General features: G+C 48.8%; 1 protein-coding gene across 1 annotated transcript; it reads left to right on the forward strand.

The window, feature by feature from the left end:
- Positions 1-6,400: 6,400 nt before the first annotated feature.
- LOC119927177 (olfactory receptor 6C74-like) lies at positions 6,401-7,520 on the forward strand. Its single transcript, XM_038745708.1, has 2 exons — positions 6,401-6,552; positions 6,716-7,520. The coding sequence occupies exons 1-2, from the start codon at positions 6,419-6,421 to the stop codon at positions 7,518-7,520; spliced, it is 939 nt and encodes a 312-aa protein (XP_038601636.1). The 5' UTR covers positions 6,401-6,418.
- The last annotated feature ends 11,996 nt before the right edge of the window (positions 7,521-19,516 follow it).

A 19,516-nucleotide genomic window follows, 5' to 3' on the forward strand; every position in this document is an offset into this window, starting at 1 on the left:
TCTCTCACTCCCCCTCTCACAACAATCTTCAGCATATTTGCATATTTGTCTGTTATACTGTAATTTCACTGATTTAATCTGATTTGGGCAGGCATTCCCATCTGTCTTATTTGTTCTGCTCCCTAGCTGATTCATATTTGACTCTGGCTCCCACTCTTTGGAAATCATCTCTATGTACCTCCTCCATTCGAATGGAAACTATTGGATGGCAGGAAACAAGTCACTTTCGTCAAATGTGCTCTTTCAAGCGCTTAGTATAGTGCCTAGAACTCAGTAGGCAGTCATTAGATGCCGTTTGATTGATTTGATTTGACTGACTGATGGATTGCTCAGTAAACCCTCAATAAATACTTCCCGATTGAGAGGTAGATTTCTTTGCACCCCACACCCATAACCCAGACTGCAGGGGCGACAACGCGGCTCGTATCTCCCTTCCCACATGGCGGGGTTCAACCCAGACCACGGTTTGGAGCGGGGAGAAAATGGCCACGACAGCCCTGAGATGCCCCACGGCAAGAGAGACTCCGCGCGCGGGACTCCATTGTGGAAGCACCCTGGGGCTGACCTCTCTGCCACGGAGCTAGGGCCTGAGGAAGGCGAAATATTGAAGAGAAGAAGGAGCTGCTGCCTACCAGTTTGTCAATCAATGGTATTTCCTGAATGCCTACTGTGTGCAGAACAGCATGCTGAGTGCTTCGGAAAGCCCAATAGATGTAGGAGAAATGATATATCAGTCATCTGTATCATTCTCTATCTCCCTCCTCTCTCTCCTCATGGTTAAATTAGACATACACCGTGACCTCGCGGGTGATGGAATGAAACGACTGGCAGTGGGAGGAAGGGACAGGGTGACGGGTAAATGCGGTGATAGGGGCTCCTGGAAAGGGGAATAACTCTCCTACCTTCTAATGGAGGACGTTGCTAGTGATGAGTTCCACTGAGACAAGAGGAGAGGCAGGACTCTGGGGATAAAAGCAGGAAATCCCCCGATAGATGCTAAAGCTCTTTGAAGGCAGGGCTCATGTCTCTTTCTTACGGTACTTGCCTAATATGTGCCAAGCACTGTACTAACGTTGGGTCAGATACAAAATAATCAGTATGGTCATGGTCCCTGTCCCACCTGGAGAACACAATCTAAGGAGGAGGGTGTAGGATTCAATACACATTTTTTATGGTATTTGTCAAACACTGTTCTAAGCGCTGTAGCAGATACACATTAGTTAGGTTGGACACAATCCCTGTCCTGCCTGGGCTCAGTCTAAGCAGGAGGGAGTACAGGGGAACTGAGGCACAGAGAAGCGAACTGGCTTGCCCATGGTCACACAGCAGGCAAATGGCCAAGCCAAGATTAGTACACAGGTTTTCTGACTCCCATGCCCGGAATCTTTTCCACTAGACCATGCTGCTTCCCAGCTATCGTTTCCATTGTCATCTCCCAAGCTCTCAGTACAGTGCTGGGCCCCGATTGGAAGCTCATGAAATACGATTGGTGAATTAATTAAGAGTAGGTTCCATTCCCAAATAGCCATATACGTCAACCCCCTGTGGCCCCATCCACCATTTGAAGAAAGAAGATCCCCATTGTTCCACCTTGTTTACTCTTCTTTTGGTCTGCACTCGTTTACTCTCCTCCCTCTCCCTTCTGCGTCGCCTTGATTTATTCTCTTTATTTCCCCCCCTCCCAGCCCCACAGCACTTATCAATCAATCAATCAATCGTATTTATTGAGCGCTTACTATGTGCAGAGCACTGTACTAAGCGCTTGGGAAGTACAAATTGGCATCACATAGAGACAGTCCCTACCCAACAGTGGGCTCACAGTCTAAAAGGGGGAGACAGAGAACAGAACCAAACATACCAACAAAATAAAATAAGTAGGATAGAAATGTACAAGTAAAATAAATAAATAAATAAATAAATAGAGTAATAAATATGTACAACCATATATACATATATACAGGTGCTGTGGGGAAGGGAAGGAGGTAAGACGGGGGGATGGAGAGGGGGACGAGGGGAGAGGAAAGAAGGGGCTCAGTCTGGGAAGGCCTCCTGGAGGAGGTGAGCTCTCAGCAGGGCCTTGAAGGGAGGAAGAGAGCTAGCTTGGCGGATGGGCAGAGGGAGGGCATTCCAGGCCCGGGGGATGACGTGGGCCGGGGGTCGATGGCGGGACAGGCGAGAGTGAGGTACAGTGAGGAGATTAGTGGTGGAGGAGCGGAGGGTGCGGGCTGGGCAGTAGAAGGAGAGAAGGGAGGTGAGGTAGGAGGGGGCGAGGTGATGGAGAGCCTTGAAGCCCAGGGTGAGGAGTTTCTGCTTGATGCGCAGATTGATCGGTAGCCATTGGAGGTTTTTGAGGAGGGGAGTAATATGTCCAGAGCGTTTCTGGACAAAGATAATCCGGGCAGCAGCATGAAGTATGGATTGAAGTGGAGAGAGACACGAGGATGGGAGATCAGAGAGAAGGCTAGTGCAGTAGTCCAGACGGGATAGGATGAGAGCTTGAATGAGCAGGGTAGCAGTTTGGATGGAGAGGAAAGGGCGGATCTTGGCAATGTTGCGGAGCTGAGACCGGCAGGTTTTGGTGACGGCTTGGATGTGAGGGGTGAATGAGAGAGCGGAGTCGAGGATGACACCGAGGTTGCGGGCTTGTGAGACGGGAAGGATGGTAGTGCCGTCAACAGAGATGGGAAAGTTAGGGAGAGGACAAGGTTTGGGAGGGAAGACAAGGAGCTCAGTCTTCGACATGTTGAGCTTTAGGTGGCGGGCGGACATCCAGATGGCGATGTCCTGAAGGCAGGAGGAGATGCGAGCCTGGAGGGAGGGGGAGAGAGCAGGGGCAGAGATGTAGAGCTGGGTGTCATCAGCGTAGAGATGATAGTTGAAGCCGTGGGAGCGAATGAGGTCACCAAGGGAGTGAGTGTAGATTGAGAACAGAAGGGGACCAAGCACTGAACCTTGGGGAACCCCCACAGTAAGAGGATGGGAGGGGGAGGAGGAGCCTGCAAAAGAGACTGAGAAAGAACGACCGGAGAGATAAGAGGAGAACCAGGAGAGGACGGAGTCAGTGAAGCCAAGGTCAGATAACGTGTTGAGGAGAAGGGGGTGGTCCACAGTGTCAAAGGCAGCTGAGAGGTCGAGGAGGATTAGGACAGAGTATGAGCCGTTGGATTTGGCAAGCAGGAGGTCATTGGTGACCTTTGAGAGCGCAGTTTCCGTGGAATGAAGGGGACGGAAGCCAGACTGGAGGGGGTCGAGGAGAGAGTTGTTGTTGAGGAATTCTAGGCAGCGCGTGTAGACATATGTACATATCTATAATTTTATTTATTTATATTTATATTGAAGTCGTCTCCCTCTCTAAATTTGTAAACTCGTTGTGGGAAGGGAATGTGCCTGTTATATTGTTAAATTGGTCTCTCCGAAGCACTTAATATAGTGTTCTGCACACAGTAAGCACTCAATAAAACGATTGACTGACAGACGGACTGAGTCACGTGGACTGGGAATTAATGACTTGGAATGGCTACAGCTTGTCCTCCCCGCACCCCGCCCCCTCCAAGCCCCCTGAATGGGACCCCAATCCGGGTATTAAACGTTCACAGCCAGAGACACCAAAGCATCTACCATTCATTAGTATCTCCTGACTAACCCTTGGAGAGACTTTCATTGTTCTCGTAATTGTTCCCCTTATGCCCATCAGGAATCTAAGAAAATAAAACCCTCAATCTTGCTCCTGCATTAGGTAGAGTAGCCCATCTCCTGCTCAAAGGTTCCAGACTGCTATGAGCAGAGAAAAATCTGGATGCTTTCCTTCCCACCCACTTGGCCTCGTGTAGATTTGATGGGGTAGCGTGTCCAATGTTGATGGGAGGACACAAACGAACATCATTTCGAGAGGTGCATGAAAGCACGGAACAGGGGAAAAATTGGGAAATTCCACACAGGCATGACATTATTTCAGCTTCACTTCCCTGCCAACTACAAGACGGGCATTTGGGATGACCCCCGGAATCAGGGCAGAGTACTGTGTTAGGGAAGCGATGACCTCTCCAGAACATTTTGGTCCGTTCCCTTTCCATTGTGGATTTCAATGCCTCAATCCATGGACGACTGCAGCCACCTTCCCTTCAGTCCCCGACTCCCAGAGCCCGTGATCCTGCCGTGGAGCCTCCGTTCAGAACTGGTAATTATTATCCAGTAAATCAGTCAGTCAATAGTGTTTAATGAGAGCTAATTCTGCGCAGAGCAGTTCATGAAGTGCTTGGGAGAGTACAACAAATTTGGTAGGCCCGTTCCCTGATCACAGTAACTTCAAGTATAGAGGGAGTGAGAGACATAAATATAAATCCATATATACATATGATTATATGTATATGTAAGTTCTGTAGTATTGAAGGTGGGGTGAATAGAAAAGGTATTTACTTAAAAGGTAAACATACAAGTATATAAGCAGTGCAGAAGGAAGAGGGAGTAGAGAAGCATCATAGACTAGTGGCAAGAACATGGGCTTGGGAGTCAGAAGTCGTGGGTTCTAATCACGACTCCACCACTTGTCTGCTGTGTGACCTTGGGCAAGCCACTTAACCTGTAGGGACCGTATGTATATGTTGCCAACTTGTACTTCCCAAGCCCTTAGTACAGTGCTCTGGACACAGTAAGCGCTCAATTAATACGATTGAATGAATGAATGGGCCTTAGTTATCTCATCTGTAAAGATGGGGATTAAGACTGTGACCCCCACCTGGGACAAGCTGATTATTTTGTATCTACCCCAGCGTTTAGTACAGTGCTTGGCACAAAGTAAGTGCTTAACAAATACCAAAATTATTATTAAAGGAAAAGAGAGCTTCATCCGGAAAGATCTCCGGGAGAGACAAATACAAACACACACACACACACACACACACACACACACACACACACACACACACACACACACACACACACACACACACACACACACACCAGAACTCAATCCGCAATTTTCTCTTTGTCATCCTTATTGTTCCAAGCAGGGTCGGTTTGATCCATTGAGACTTCCTAGTGGCTGGTTAGTATCTGAGTACCTCACCTGTACCATGTATACAGATTCTGTAATTTTCAGAAGCACTGTTGTCTAGTGGAAATGGCACGTCCTGGATGTCAGAGGACCTGGGTTCTCATTCATGCTCCACAACCTACCTGCTAGGTGACCTTTGACCAGTCATTTAACTTGCCCATGCTTCAGTTCCCTCATCTGCAAAATGGGGATTCAATTCTTGCTCTCTCTCCTATTTGGACTATGAACCTAGAGTGAGACCTGATTATCTTGCTTATTAGGTAGCAGCATGATAAGCAGCGTGGCTCAATGGAAAGAGCACGGGCTTGGGAATCAGAGGTCATGGGTTCTAATCCCGGCTCTGCCACTTGTCAGATGTGTGACTTTGGGCAAGGCACTTAACCTTTCTGTGCCTCAGTTCCCTCAACTGTAAAATAGGGATTAAGACTGTGAGCCCCACATAGTACAAACTGGTTACCTTGTATCCCCCCCAGCGCTTAGAACAGTGCTTGGCACATAGTAAGCGTTTAACAAATACCATAATAATAATAATAATAATAATAATAATAATTATTATTATTATTATTATTATTATTATTATTATTATTATTATTATTATTCACCCAGGGCAGGCATCCCGGACTTGTCTTCTGATGGCCACTTCCCTTTTCTGGCAGTAGCTCCAGGGAATGACTGGGCTATGAGCTGCTTAACACTCACTGGGTTATATGCTAATGATCTCAAACACTCTTCCTCCCTCAAGGTTCCTGACAATCTCAGTTATCCAAGTGTTGACAGTTGATGGTTTGGGGGCACAAATTCAGCTGAAACCTTGACATTCATGGGCTTGGCCAAAGATCAATTTTCCCCCCTATTACATGTACACAAGGCATTCACGGGCCCATGCTCCAGGAGGCAATCAGCACCCATTCTCTACAATCAGGTATATATGCTATTCGAATTTTCATTTTGACCATACTATTGGTAAGTGTGTTTACGTTTGCCACCCCATATGAACAGAAGCTCCCCGTGGGCAGGGAATAGTTGTGGTGTATGTCCCCGAGCTCTTATAGCTGGACCCGCCCAATTGGGTGCTTAGTAAAGGTAATCTCTACTCCAAACATCGCGCAGATATTGGGGGATGAAGCCTAAGGGTCACAGCTGGGACAACCACGCTTCCGTTGTCCCTCGTGGAGGTGTCTGCCATCAATCCATGAAGTCATCTCAAGGATTGGGTTGTGACCCTACCATGTCCGATGTCTCCCACAGCCGGCGCTGTTCTTGCCCAGCTCGTCTAGTGGGAGAGGAGTCACAGCCCTCTTCCCGCCTCTAGTGAGTTGGATTGACAGTCCTCTGGTGTTCTCCAACAGGAGGCATAGGTCAGCCATGAGGAATCACACGCAAGTGACTCAGTGCATCCTCCTAGGGCTCACGGACGACCCGGATTTGCAGGCGGTGATTCTCCTGTACATGTCTGTCACCTACGTCCTGAGCATCACTGGCAACCTGACCATCATCATCATCATCATCAATCGTGTCTATTGAGCGCTTACTATGTGCAGAGCACTGTACTAAGCGCTTGGGAAGTACAAATTGGCAACATATAGAGACAGTCCCTACCCAACAGTGGGCTCACAGTCTAAAGGAGTGGGCTCACAGTCTAAAAGAGTGGACCATCATCACCCTCACCCTGCTGTACTCCCACCTTCACACCCCCATGTACTTCTTCCTGCGCTGCTTCTCCATCCTGGAGATCTGCTTCACCTCCACCTACATTCCCAGATTCCTGGCCACCATCGTCACCGGGGATAGGACGATTTCCTACAAGTGCTGTGCAATTCAACTATTTTTCCTAATCCTCTTGGGAGTGACCCAGTTCTTCCTCCTGGCTTCCATGTCCTACGACCGCTATGTCGCCATATGCCGGCCTCTATACTACACGACCGCCATGAGCCAGAAAGTCTGCACCCTGCTGGTTCTCTGCTCCTGTCTGACCGGGTTCCTGGCCAGCTTTCCTCCTGTCATCCTTGGCCTCCATCTGGACATCTGTGGCTCTGTAGCCATTGACCACTTCTTCTGTGACGTCTCCCCTCTGCTCCTACTCTCCTGCTCGGACACCGGGTTCCTGGAGCTGACGGGTTTCATCTTGGCATTGGGGACACTACTGGTCACCTTGGTGTTATTGGCTCTGTCCTACATAGCCATCAGCTGCACCATCCTGAGACTGTCCTCTACGCAGCAGAAGAGAAAAGCCTTTTCCACTTGCTTCTCCCACACAGTCGTGGTCTCCATCACATACGGCAGTTGTATCTTCGTGTACATGAAACCGTCCGCCAAGGACAGGGTGGACATGACCAAGGGGGTGGCCGTGCTCTACACTACCGTGGTCCCCATGCTGAACCCCTTCATCTACACTCTTCGGAACCAGCAGGTCAAGCAGGCCATCAGGGACCTGGTGTACCGAGTTGAATTTTCCACGAAGGGGTGAGGATTCTTCAGCGACAAAATCCCACAGGAAATCTGCAGGAGACGCAGAGAGTCGACCAGAGAGACGTGGCAGTTGTACATTAGTCTTATACTTCATCTGATGTCTAGCAAACAGAAACTGATGGTCCTGCATCCCTCTATGCGCCCCCATACCCCCCATCCTGGAAATCACTCCCGTGGCAAGGTCCCCCTGCTACCTCTGCCCTTTGTCCTCATCCAATCAGGGAGAATCAAGCCTTTTCATTTCACTTAAGAGACGTTCCTAGGTTTGTTCAGCGGGTCTGTGCCGAAGCCAATAGAAATCTCCAGGTATAATGTGTTTATTTCAAATCTCTGCCCGTATCCGAGTTAGTGAGGCCTTTTAGCAAGAGATCTTTTAGCCATGACCCCCTCCTTTTGCTCTTCCCCCGTCTACCCGCCCCGTGGCACTTAGGTATATATCTGTATTTCTCTTCTCCTCCCTTATTGACACCCATGCCCATCATCCCCGTCAACTCCTTCGTACATTTAACTCCCTTCTCAGGCCCCCTGTTCCTCCTCCTCCTCCTTCCCTCGCCCCAAACGAACTGGCCTCCTACTTCATTAGCAAAATTAACTCTATCAAGTCTGAGCTCCCCAAAGTCACTACTCCCTCTTCGCCAACTCCCCGGCTTTCAACACTCTCTGCTACTCTCTCATCCTTCCCAGCAGTATCCTCAGATGAGATCTCCTCCCTCCTCTCAAGTGCTACTCCGGCCACCTGTCCTTCTGACCCCATTCCCTCTCATCTTATGAAGTCTCTCACCCTGTCCTTCTCCTCTCCTTACCGTGCATCTTCAACCGCTCACTCTCCACCGGTTCCTTCCTCTCTGCCTTCAAACATGCCCACGTCTCTCCCATCCTAAAAAAACCCTCTCTTGACCCCACCTCCTCTTCTAGTTATCGCCCTATCTCCTTCCTACCATTCCTTTCCAAACTCCTTGAACAAGTCGTCTACACCCGCTGCTTCGAACTCCTCAACGCAAACTCTCTCCTCGACCCACTCCAATCTGGCTTCCCTCCCCTACATTCCACCGAAACTGCCCTCCCAATGGTCACCAATGACCTCCTGCTTGTCAAATCCAACGGCTCCTACTCTATCCTAATCTTCCTCGACCTCTCAGTTGCCTTCGACACTGTGGACCACCCCCTTCTCCTCAACACGCTATCCAACCTTGGCTTCACAGAATCCATCCCCTCCTGGTTCTCCTCATCTCTCCGGGCATTCATTATCCGTCTTTTTTGCGGGCTCCTCCTCCCCCTTCCATCGCCTTACTGTAGGGGCTCCTCAAGGGTTAGTTCTTGGTTCCCTTCTGTTGTCTATCTACACTCACTCCCTTGGTGAACTCATTCGCTCCCATGGCTTCAACTATCATCTCTACGCTGATGACACCCAAATGTACATCTCTGTCCCTGCTCTCTCTCCCTCCCTTCAGGCTCGGGTCACCTCCTGCCTTCAGGATATCTCCATCTGGATGTCTGCCGCCATTGAAAACTCAATATGTCTAAGACTGAACTCATCTTCCCTCCCAACCCCTGCCCTCTCCCTGACTTTCCCGTCACTGTAGACAGCACTACCATCCTTCCCGTCTCACAAGCCCGCTACCATTGTGTCATCCTCGACTCTGCATTCTTGTTCACCCCTCACATCCAATCCGTCACCAAAACCTGCCGGTCTCACCTCTGCAACATCGCCAACATCAGCCCTTTCCTCTCCATCCAAACCGCTACCTTGTTGGTTCAATCTCTCATCCTATCCCGACTAGATTACTGCATCAGCTTCCTCTCTGATCTCTCATCCTCCTGTTTCTCCCCACTTCAATCTATACTTCACGCTGCTGCCCGGATCATCTTTGTGCAGAAACGCTCTGGGCATTTTACTCCCCTCCTCAAAAATCTCCAGTGGCTACCAGTAAATTTGCACATCAGGCCAAAACACTTCACTCTCGGCTTCCAGGCTCTCCATCACCTCGCCTCCTCCTACCTCACCTCCCTTCTTTCCTTCTACAGCCCAGCCTGCACCCTCCGGTCCTCTGCCGCTAACGTCCTCACTATACCTTGTTTTCGCCTGTCCCGCCGTCGTCCCCCGGCCCACGTCCTTCCCCTGGCCTGGAATGCCCTCCCTCCGCACATCCGCCAAGCTAGCTCTCTTCGCACTTCAAAGCCCTACTGAGAGCTCACCTCCTCCAGAAGGCCTTCCCAAACTGAGCCCCTCCTTCCTCTCCCCCTCCTCCCCCTCCCCATCCCCCCGCCCTACCTCCTTCCCCTCCCCACAGCACCTGTATATATGTTTGTAAAGATTTATTACTCTATTTATTTTACTTGTACATATTTATTATTATATTTATTTTATTTTGTTAATACGTTTTGTTTTGTTGTCTGTCTCCCCCTTCTAGACTGTGAGCCCGTTGTTGGGTAGGGACCGTCTCTATAAGTTGCCAACCTGTACTTCCCAAACGCTTAGTACAGTGCTCTGCGCACAATAAACGCTCAATGAATACGATTGAATGAATGAATATATGGATTGTCTCGGTTATACTGTACTGCACTGATTTCATCTGATTTGGGCAGATGTTCCAGTCTGTCCTATTTGTACTGCTCCCTAGCTAATCCTTGTTTTTACTCTGGCTCCCACTGTTCGGAAATCATCTCTATGACCTCCATTCGATTGGAAAGTTTTGGAAAGTAGTAGTATAGTGCCTAAGACGCACTAGGTAGTCAATATATCCCATTTGTTAAATTGCTTAATACTCAGTACGCCATCAACGTATGCTATCAGCATTCTGTAGGTGATCAACAAATACCATTTCATTGATTGATGGATTGTTTTCCATTCAGTAGGTGCTCAGTAAATATCAGAGTAGACTAAAGGAGTGAGGGATTGACTGACATATTGATTAATTTATAGACCTTGAAGCCCAATTCGTAGGAGGCGGGGTGGGGCTGGGGATGTCCAAGATCTCATCATTTGCAGACGGCCCTGAGCTTTCCCGACGTGGTCAGGCATCGATGAGTACGTCACACGGTACTAATGACTAAACCCTCATTTCCTCTTCTCCAACTCCCTTCTTCATCGCCCTGATTTGCTTCCTTTATTCATTGCCCCCCTCCCGGCCCCACAGCACCTATTTACACATCTGTGATTTTATTTATTTATATTCACGTCTCTCTCCCGCTCTAGACTGTAAGCTCGCTTTGGGCAGGGAATATGTCTGTTTATTGCTATACTGTACTCTCCCAAGCGCATACTACAGTGCTCTACATTCAATAAATACGATGGAATGAGATACGATTGAATGAATGAAGTGGGACTAAGGGCCGGAGCGATATTTTCAACTTTCCTGGAAACAGCAGGAGAAGAAAAACAGAAAACCAGCAGCAGCAGCTACGTCCCAGTACGGCAAGGGGTACAATGGCCACTTTTACCCCACAGGTAGCCCAGGGACCAGGGACCACTGAGTGATGAGGGGATTGGCGAAGCCAACCTCAGCTCCAGGAAAGAACCCTTCAAGATCCCAATCACTACTCCTTCGGGGTCTTCCCTGGCCCTGCCTTTTTCCCACCCAATTTAAAATTCTTTGCTCAGAGGGGATTGAGAGCCGAGCTCATTAGTGCCTTAGAATAAGCATCTCCATAGTATGTCTCCTTTGTTATCTAAAGAGCCCTCCCCATCTGCACTGAGAAGAACTCACAAAAGGTGCTAAATTTTGTCCCTGTAAAATAAGGGCTAGGGAAGAGAGGAATAATGTCAAATCTCCTTTCTGTGACTGTTAGAAAGCAGCTTGCTGTCTCAACTATCCTCTCTTTCCTTCCCTCTAGAACAGAGTTTTCTCTATCCCCGCTGGTAGGCTGACAGGAAGGATGTCTCCCAGGACCCCAATTCCTCTCCCTTCTGCAAACCGATGGAAGTAGCAGAAGTAAAGAAGTAGAGAAGCAGCGTGTCTAGTGGAAAGAGCACGGACTTTGGAGTAAGAGGTCATGTGTTCAACTCCCGGCTCCGCCAATTGTCAACTGTGTGACTTTGGGCAAGTCACTTCACTTCTCTGTGCCTCAGTTACCTCATCTGTAAAATGGGGATTAAGCCTGTAAGCACCCTGTGGGACAACCTGATCACCTTGTATCGTCCCCCCAGCGCTTATAACAGTGCTTCGCACATAATAAGCGCTTAACAAATACCATTATCATTAGTAGTAGTACGTAGCAGCAGCAGAAGGAGGAGGATAAGGGAGATTCCGTCCTGCCTGGCAGGGCACCGCGAAAATGGGAAGAGATTTGCGCTGTCAAAATGGTATGAAATTCTTCCTGAGAACATGGAGAGGGTCGATTCGGATTTTCAAACGAACAAACCAAACTATTCAGGGTGAAAACTGACCACAACCATCGAGACTGTCAAAAAAGTAAGTACACGTTCTTCCTTAAGTACCTCGGCCCTCCCGAAATCTGATCTCTACTGGTTTTTCCTGTCCCATATCTGACCTTTTTGATTTGGGCAGGGAAGGAGATAGCGACAATTGGAAAGGAATCGGCTGGATTGGTATTTTTGCTAACTGGATCGATTTTTAAAGGGTTGGGATTGGCCCGTGCCTCAGATGATCTGTTGCCCCTGGCTACTCTCTCCTTTCAACCAGGCAGATCCTGGCCTGGAGCTCAGATAGGGGTCCATTTGATGGTTCTCAGCTCTGGGATACCTGGGATTCTAGCCCCAGCTCTGCCTGGAGATGGCTGACAAGACTGATGACCTCCCCTGACCCGGGGTTCAAAAATGTGGGTGAATTCCTTGTTAGCTATTTATTACTGCTGATCTCTCCCATTAGATTGTAAACTCTCCACAGGAGGGGTCTGTAGTCTATTGTTGAGCTCTGTAGGCAGTAGGCACTCAATAAATACCACTAATTGATTGATTATACTTCCCTAAGTGTTTATAAGAGTGTTGTGTACCGAAGAGGTGCCTAAAGAACGCTGATGAGGATTGGTTTAATAAAGACTGCCAGTGTGATGATAAGTATTCGGTCCAGTGAAAGGAGAAGCATTCCAACCGGTTTCTTTGAGTTTCCCTTTTCAGCCTCTCTCCTCATTTAATCGTATTTATTGAGTGCTTACTGTTTGCAAAGCACTGTAGTAAGGGCTTGGGAGAGTATAAATATAAAAATAAACAGAAAAATTCCCTGACCAACTACAAGTGCTTCCTCTTCCATACTCATGTGTGACCCCGGAGGAAATCCAGAATCAGCGATGAGAAATCAGACCTCAGTGACCGAGTTCATCCCCTTGGGGCTGACGGACAATCCAGACTGGAAGAACATTATCTTCTTATTCCTGCTACTCAGTTACCTGTTGAGCATCACGGGGAACCTGACTATCCTCACCCCCATCCTACTGGACTCCCATCTCCACACCCCAATGTGGAGAAATTCCTCCAGAATTTCTCCTTCCTAGAAATTTCATTTACATCAGTCACCTTTCCCAAACTGCTGGTGGGTATTTCGACCGGTGACAGGACCATTTCCTATAATGCTTGTGTCATTCAGTTTTTCTTCGTCATCTTCCTGGGGGAGACAGAAATCGTCCTCCTGGATGCCATGTCCTATTACAGCTATTTTGCTATCTGCCGGCCGCTACATTACTTGACCATCATGTGCCAGAGAGTCTGCACCCTGCTGGTTCTCTGCTCCTGGCTGGTCAGCTTGCTGATCATCTTTACAGGTCTCATCCTGGATCTCCAGCTGAACTTCTGTGACTCGAAAGTCATCAACCATTTCACCTGTGACACTGCCCATGCTGGACCTCTCGCGCATTGACACTCAGTTATTTGAGCAGATGAATTTTATATTAGCAGTGGGGACACTCCTGGTAAATGACACTAGTCGCCAGCACCCACACCTGATACTGCACTCAATCCAGCAAAGAAAAAAGGCCTTTTCCACCTGCTCCTCCCACATGATCGTCATCTCCCTTTCTTATAGCATCTGCATATTCATGCACATCAGCCATCCCACAAGGAAGGTTTAGACTTCAACAAGAGGGTGCCGGTGCCAAACATCTCCTTGGCCCTCATGCTGAACCCCTTTATCTACACCCTATGAAACAGGCAGGTGAAGCAGGCCATCAAGCCCACTGTTGGGTAGGGACTGTCTCTATATGTTGCCAACTTGTACTTCCCAAGCGCTTATTACAGTGCTCTGCACACAGTAAATGCTCAATAAACACGATTGAATGAACGAATGAATGAATCAAGGGCGTAGTCAAGAGGGTAATTTTCTTTAAGAAGAAAGAAGAGGCTTTGGACCCTTGTTTGTGATTCTGTAACAGAAAACGAAATTGAATGGCAAAATCTTTCCTTAGTGAGGATGGACTTACAGAGCCCCCCGCAGGTCCTCCTTCTTCATCCTCCTTTTCTGTTTCCACTCCCAAGTCTGAGCCGCCCACCACTAGACCTGCCCCATCCCTTTCTGTAATACCTTTAGAGCTAGTTGTGATCGTATGTGTAGTAGAATAGTAATTGTGGTATTTATTAAGGTCTTACTATCTGTACTAAGCGCTGGGGTGGATACAAGCAGATCGGGTTGGACTGAGTCTCTATACTGCATGGGGGTCAGAATAGTAGTAGTAGTAATACTTTCCCATCACTGTAGACAGCACCCCCACTATCCTTCCTGTCTCACAAGCCCGTTACCTTGGCGTGATCCTTGACTCCTCTCTCTCATTCAACCCACAAATTCAATCTGTCACGAAATCCTGAGGTCCCACCTTCACACCATCGCTAAAATCTGTCCTTTCCTCTCGAGCGGTACTGCTACCATGTTAATACAATCACTCATCGTATCCCGCCTGGATTACTGCATTAGGTTTTCCATGCTGACCTCCAGGCTCCTATCTCTCCCCACTCCAGTCCATACTTCACTCTGCTGCCCGGATCATTTTTCTACCAAAACGCTGTGGACACATCACCCCTCTCCTCAAAAAACTACAGTACTTGCTCATCTACCTCCTTCTTAAACAGTAACTCCTCTCCATTGGCTTTAAACCACTCATCACCTTGCCCCCTCCTCCCTCATCTCGCTTGTCTTCTACTACAATCCAGCCTGCACACTTCACTCCTCCAGTACTTCCCAACTCACTGTGCCTTGATCTCAATCAATCAATCAATCAATTAATCGTATTTATTGGGCGCTTACTGTGTGCAGAGCACTGTACTAAGCGCTGGGGAAGTACATGTTGGCAACATATAGAGACAGTCCCTACCCAACAGTGGGCTCACAGTCTAAAAGGGGGAGACAGAGAACAAAACCAAACATACTAACAAAATAAAATAAATAGAATAGATATGTACAAGAAAAATAAATAAATAAATAGAGTAATAAATATGTACAAACATATATACATATATACAGGTGCTGTGGGGAAGGGAAGCAGGTAAGATGGGGGAATGGAGAGGGGGACGAGGGGGAGAGGAAGGAAGGGGCTCAGTCTGGGAAGGCCTCCTGGAGGAGGTGAACTCTCAGTAGGGTCTTGAAGGGAGGAAGAGAGCTAGTTTGGCGGATGGGCAGAGGGAGGGCATTCCAGGCCCGGGGGATGACGTGGGCCGGGGGTCGATGGCGGGACAGGCGAGAACGAGGTACGGTGAGGAGATTAGCGGCAGAGGAGCGGACGGTGCGGGGTGGGCTGTAGAAGGAGAGACGGGAGGTGAGGTAGGAGGGGGCGAGGTGATGGAGAGCCTTGAAGCCCAGGGTGAGGAGTTTCTGCCTGATGCACAGGTTGATTGGTAGCCATTGGAGATTTTAGAGGAGGGGAGTAACATGCCCAGAGCGATTCTGGACAAAGACAATCCGGGCAGCAGCATGAAGTATGGATTGAAGTGGGGAGAGACACGAGGATGGGAGATCAGAGAGAAGGCTGATGCTGTAGTCCAGACGGGATAGGATGAGAGCTTGAACGAGCAGGGTAGCGGTATGGATGGAGAGGAAAGGGCGGATCTTGGCAATGTTGCGGAGCTGAGACCGGCAGGTTTTGGCGACAGCTTGGATGTGAGGTGTGAATGAGAGAGCGGGGTCGAGGATGACACCAAGGTTGCAGGCTTGTGAGACGGGAAGGATGGTAGTGCCGTCAACAGAGATGGGAAAGTCAGGGAGAGGGCAGGGTTTGGGAGGGAAGACAAGGAGTTCAGTCTTGGACATGTTGAGTTTCAGGTGGCGAGCAGACATTCAGATGGAGATGTCCTGAAGGCAGGAGGAGATGCGAGCCTGGAGACAGGGGGAGAGAGCAGGGGCAGAGATGTAAATCTGAGTGTCATCAGCGTAGAGATGATAGTTGAAGCCGTGGGAGCGAATGAGGTCACCAAGGGAGTGAGTGTAGATCGAGAACAGAAGGGGACCAAGCACTGAACCTTGGGGAACCCCCACAGTAAGGGGATGGGAGGGGGAGGAGGAGCCTGCAAAAGAGACTGAGAATGAACGACCGGAGAGATACGAGGAGAACCAGGAGAGGACAGAGTCTGTGAAGCCAAGGTCCGATAGCGTGTTGAGAAGAAGGAGGTGGTCCAGAGTGTCGAAGGCAGCTGAGAGGTCGAGGAGGATTAGAATGGAGTATGAGCCGTTGGATTTGGCAAGCAGGAGGTCATTGGTGACCTTTGAGAGGGCAGTTTCCGTGGAATATAGGGGACGGAAGCCAGACTGGAGGGGGTCGAGGAGAGAGTTGTTGCTGAGGAATTCGAGGCAGCGCGTGTAGACAACTCGTTCGAGGAGTTTGGAAAGTAATGGTAGGAGGGATATGGGGCGATAACTAGAAGGTGAGGTGGGGTCAAGAGAGAGTTTTTTTAGGGTGGGATAGGTTGATAGATAGAGGCATTTAGATAAATGGCCAACAGTTGGAGGTTCTTTAGGAAAGAGGAGATACGGACTGAGTCTTTTTCAAGAGAAATGATCCGCATAATAGCGTGAAGTATGGACTGAAAATGGGAGAGACAGAGAATCACTATTACTACAATTATTTATTTATTTATTTATTTATTTATTTATTTATTTATTCATTCATTCATTCATTCATTCTCATTCGTTCCTTCAATCGTATTTATTGAACGCTTACTGTGCAGAGAGCACTATACTAAGCGCTTGGGAAAGTACAATAGAACAATAAAGAGTGATAATCCTTGACCACATTGAGCACGCCGTCTGGGGTGGGAGGAGACAGACATCAATACAAATAAACAGACATCAATACAAAAACATAAAATTACGGCTATAATCATAAGTGCTGTGTGGCTGGGAGAGGGGGGAAGAGCCAACGGAACAAGACATAGCAATGTAGAAGGGAATAAAAGTTGAGGAAAAGTGGGACTTAATCTGGGAAGGCCTCTTGGAGAAGATGTGCCATTAGTAAGATTTTGAAGTGGTGGGGGAGAAGAATTGTCTGGGGGATTTGAAGAGGGAGGGAGTTTCAAACCAGAGGCAAGATGTGGGCTAGGGCTCGGCGGTGAGACAGGCGAGATCCTTTCCTGCCTTAACTCAGTCCTCTCCTCTACCAGACAAAACTATTTCTCCTCCCTTATTGGCACCCATGCCCATCACCCCCGCCAGCTCTTCCGTACTTCAACTCCCTTCTCAGACCCCCGGTTCCTCCCCCTCCTCCTTCCCTCACCTCCAGCGATCTGGCCTCCTACTTCATAAACAAAATTAAATCCATCAGGTCCGACCTCCCCAAAGGCACTTCCCCCCCTTCTCCAACCCCCCGGCTCTCGACACTCTCTGCTACTCTCCCATCCTTCCCAGCAGTATCCTCAGAGGAGCTCTCCTCCCTGCTCTCAAGTGCTACTCCGGCCACCTGTGCTTCTGACCCCATTCCCTCTCATCTCATGAAATCTCTCGCTCCATCCCTTCTCCCCTCCTTCACTTCCATCTTCAACCGCTCACTCTCCACTGGTTCCTTCCCCTCTGCCTTCAAACATGCTCATGTCTCTCCCATCCTGAAAAAACCCTCTCTTGACCCCACCTCACCTTCTAGTTATCGCCCCATATCCCTCCTACCATTCCTTTCCAAACTCCTCGAACGAGTTGTCTACACACGCTACCTCGAATTCCTCAGCAACAACTCTCTCCTCGACCCCCTCCAGTCTGGCTTCCGTCCCCTATATTCCACGGAAACTGCCCTCTCAAAGGTCACCAATGACCTCCTGCTTGCCAAATCCAACGGCTCATACTCCATTCTAATCCTCCTCGACCTCTCAGCTGCCTTCGACACTCTGGACCACCTCCTTCTTCTCAACACGCTATCGGACCTTGGCTTCACAGACTCTGTCCTCTCCTGGTTCTCCTCGTATCTCTCCGGTCGTTCATTCTCAGTCTCTTTTGCAGGCTCCTCCTCCCCCTCCCATCCCCTTACTGTGGGGGTTCCCCAAGGTTCAGTGCTTGGTCCCCTTCTGTTCTCGATCTACACTCACTCCCTTGGTGACCTCATTCGCTCCCACGGCTTCAACTATCATCTCTACGCTGATGACACTCAGATTTACATCTCTGCCCCTGCTCTCTCCCCCTGTCTCCAGGCTCGCATCTCCTCCTGCCTTCAGGACATCTCCATCTGAATGTCTGCTCGCCACCTGAAACTCAACATGTCCAAGACTGAACTCCTTGTCTTCCCTCCCAAACCCTGCCCTCTCCCTGACTTTCCCATCTCTGTTGACGGCACTACCATCCTTCCCGTCTCACAAGCCTGCAACCTTGGTGTCATCCTCGACCCCGCTCTCTCATTCACACCTCACATCCAAGCTGTCGCCAAAACCTGCCGGTCTCAGCTCCGCAACATTGCCAAGATCCGCCCTTTCCTCTCCATCCATACCGCTACCCTGCTCGTTCAAGCTCTCATCCTATCCCGTCTGGACTACAGCATCAGCCTTCTCTCTGATCTCCCATCCTCGTGTCTCTCCCCACTTCAATCCATACTTCATGCTGCTGCCCGGATTGTCTTTGTCCAGAATCGCTCTGGGCATGTTACTCCCCTCCTCTAAAATCTCCAATGGCTACCAATCAACCTGTGCATCAGGCAGAAACTCCTCACCCTGGGCTTCAAGGCTCTCCATCACCTCGCCCCCTCCTACCTCACCTCCCGTCTCTCCTTCTACAGCCCACCCCGCACCGTCCGCTCCTCTGCCGCTAATCTCCTCACCGTACCTCGTTCTCGCCTGTCCCGCCATCGACCCCCGGCCCACGTCATCCCCCGGGCCTGGAATGCCCTCCCTCTGCCCATCCGCCAAACTAGCTCTCTTCCTCCCTTCAAGGCCCTACTCAGAGCTCACCTCCTCCAGGAGGCCTTCCCAGACTGAGCCCCTTCCTTCCTCTCCCCCTCGTCCCCCTCTCCATCCCCGCATCTTACCTCCTTCCCTTCCCCACAGCACCTGCATATATGTATATATGTTTGTACGTATTTATTTATTTATTTATTTATTTATTTATTTATTTATTTATTTATTTTTCTTGTACATATCTATTCTATTTATTTTATTTTGTTAGTATGTTTGGTTTTGTTCTCTGTCTCCCCCTTTTAGACTGTGAGCCCACTGTTGGGTAGGGACTGTCTCTATATGTTGCCAACATGTATTTCCCCAGCGCTTAGTACAGTGCTCTGCACACAGTAAACGCTCAGTAAATCAATCGTATTTATTTATTGAGCGCTTACTGTGTGCAGAGCACTGTAGTAGGCGCTTCTACGATTGATTGATTGATTGATTGATTGGACTGAAATATTCTTGAGGAGAGGGGACGTGTTTGTGTATTCTATTGAAGTATCTCAATAATTTAGCACTTAGTAGGCACTCAGTAAATGACACTGATTGGCTGATTGATTGGGTAAGGAATACTACAGTTAACCTTTCTCTGGAGGAGCTCATAACTTTTACTACTTCTATTTCTGCAGCTACTACTACTACTAATACTACTGCTATTACTACTACTGTAGTAGATCTTCTATTTAAGCCCTTACATTCCTATAAAT

The sequence above is a fragment of the Tachyglossus aculeatus genome, chromosome 4, assembly GCF_015852505.1.
Source record: "Tachyglossus aculeatus isolate mTacAcu1 chromosome 4, mTacAcu1.pri, whole genome shotgun sequence".
In the NCBI taxonomy this organism is placed as follows: Eukaryota; Metazoa; Chordata; class Mammalia; order Monotremata; family Tachyglossidae; genus Tachyglossus; species Tachyglossus aculeatus.

Bases quoted from the DNA above. Each gene is read 5' to 3' on its own strand.
- LOC119927177 (XM_038745708.1), top strand. From the start codon at position 6,419: ATGAGGAATCACACGCAAGTGACTCAGTGCATCCTCCTAGGGCTCACG. The intron at 6,553-6,715 runs CATCATCATCAA...GACCATCATCAC, and splicing joins GGCAACCTGACCATCATCAT to CCTCACCCTGCTGTACTCCC.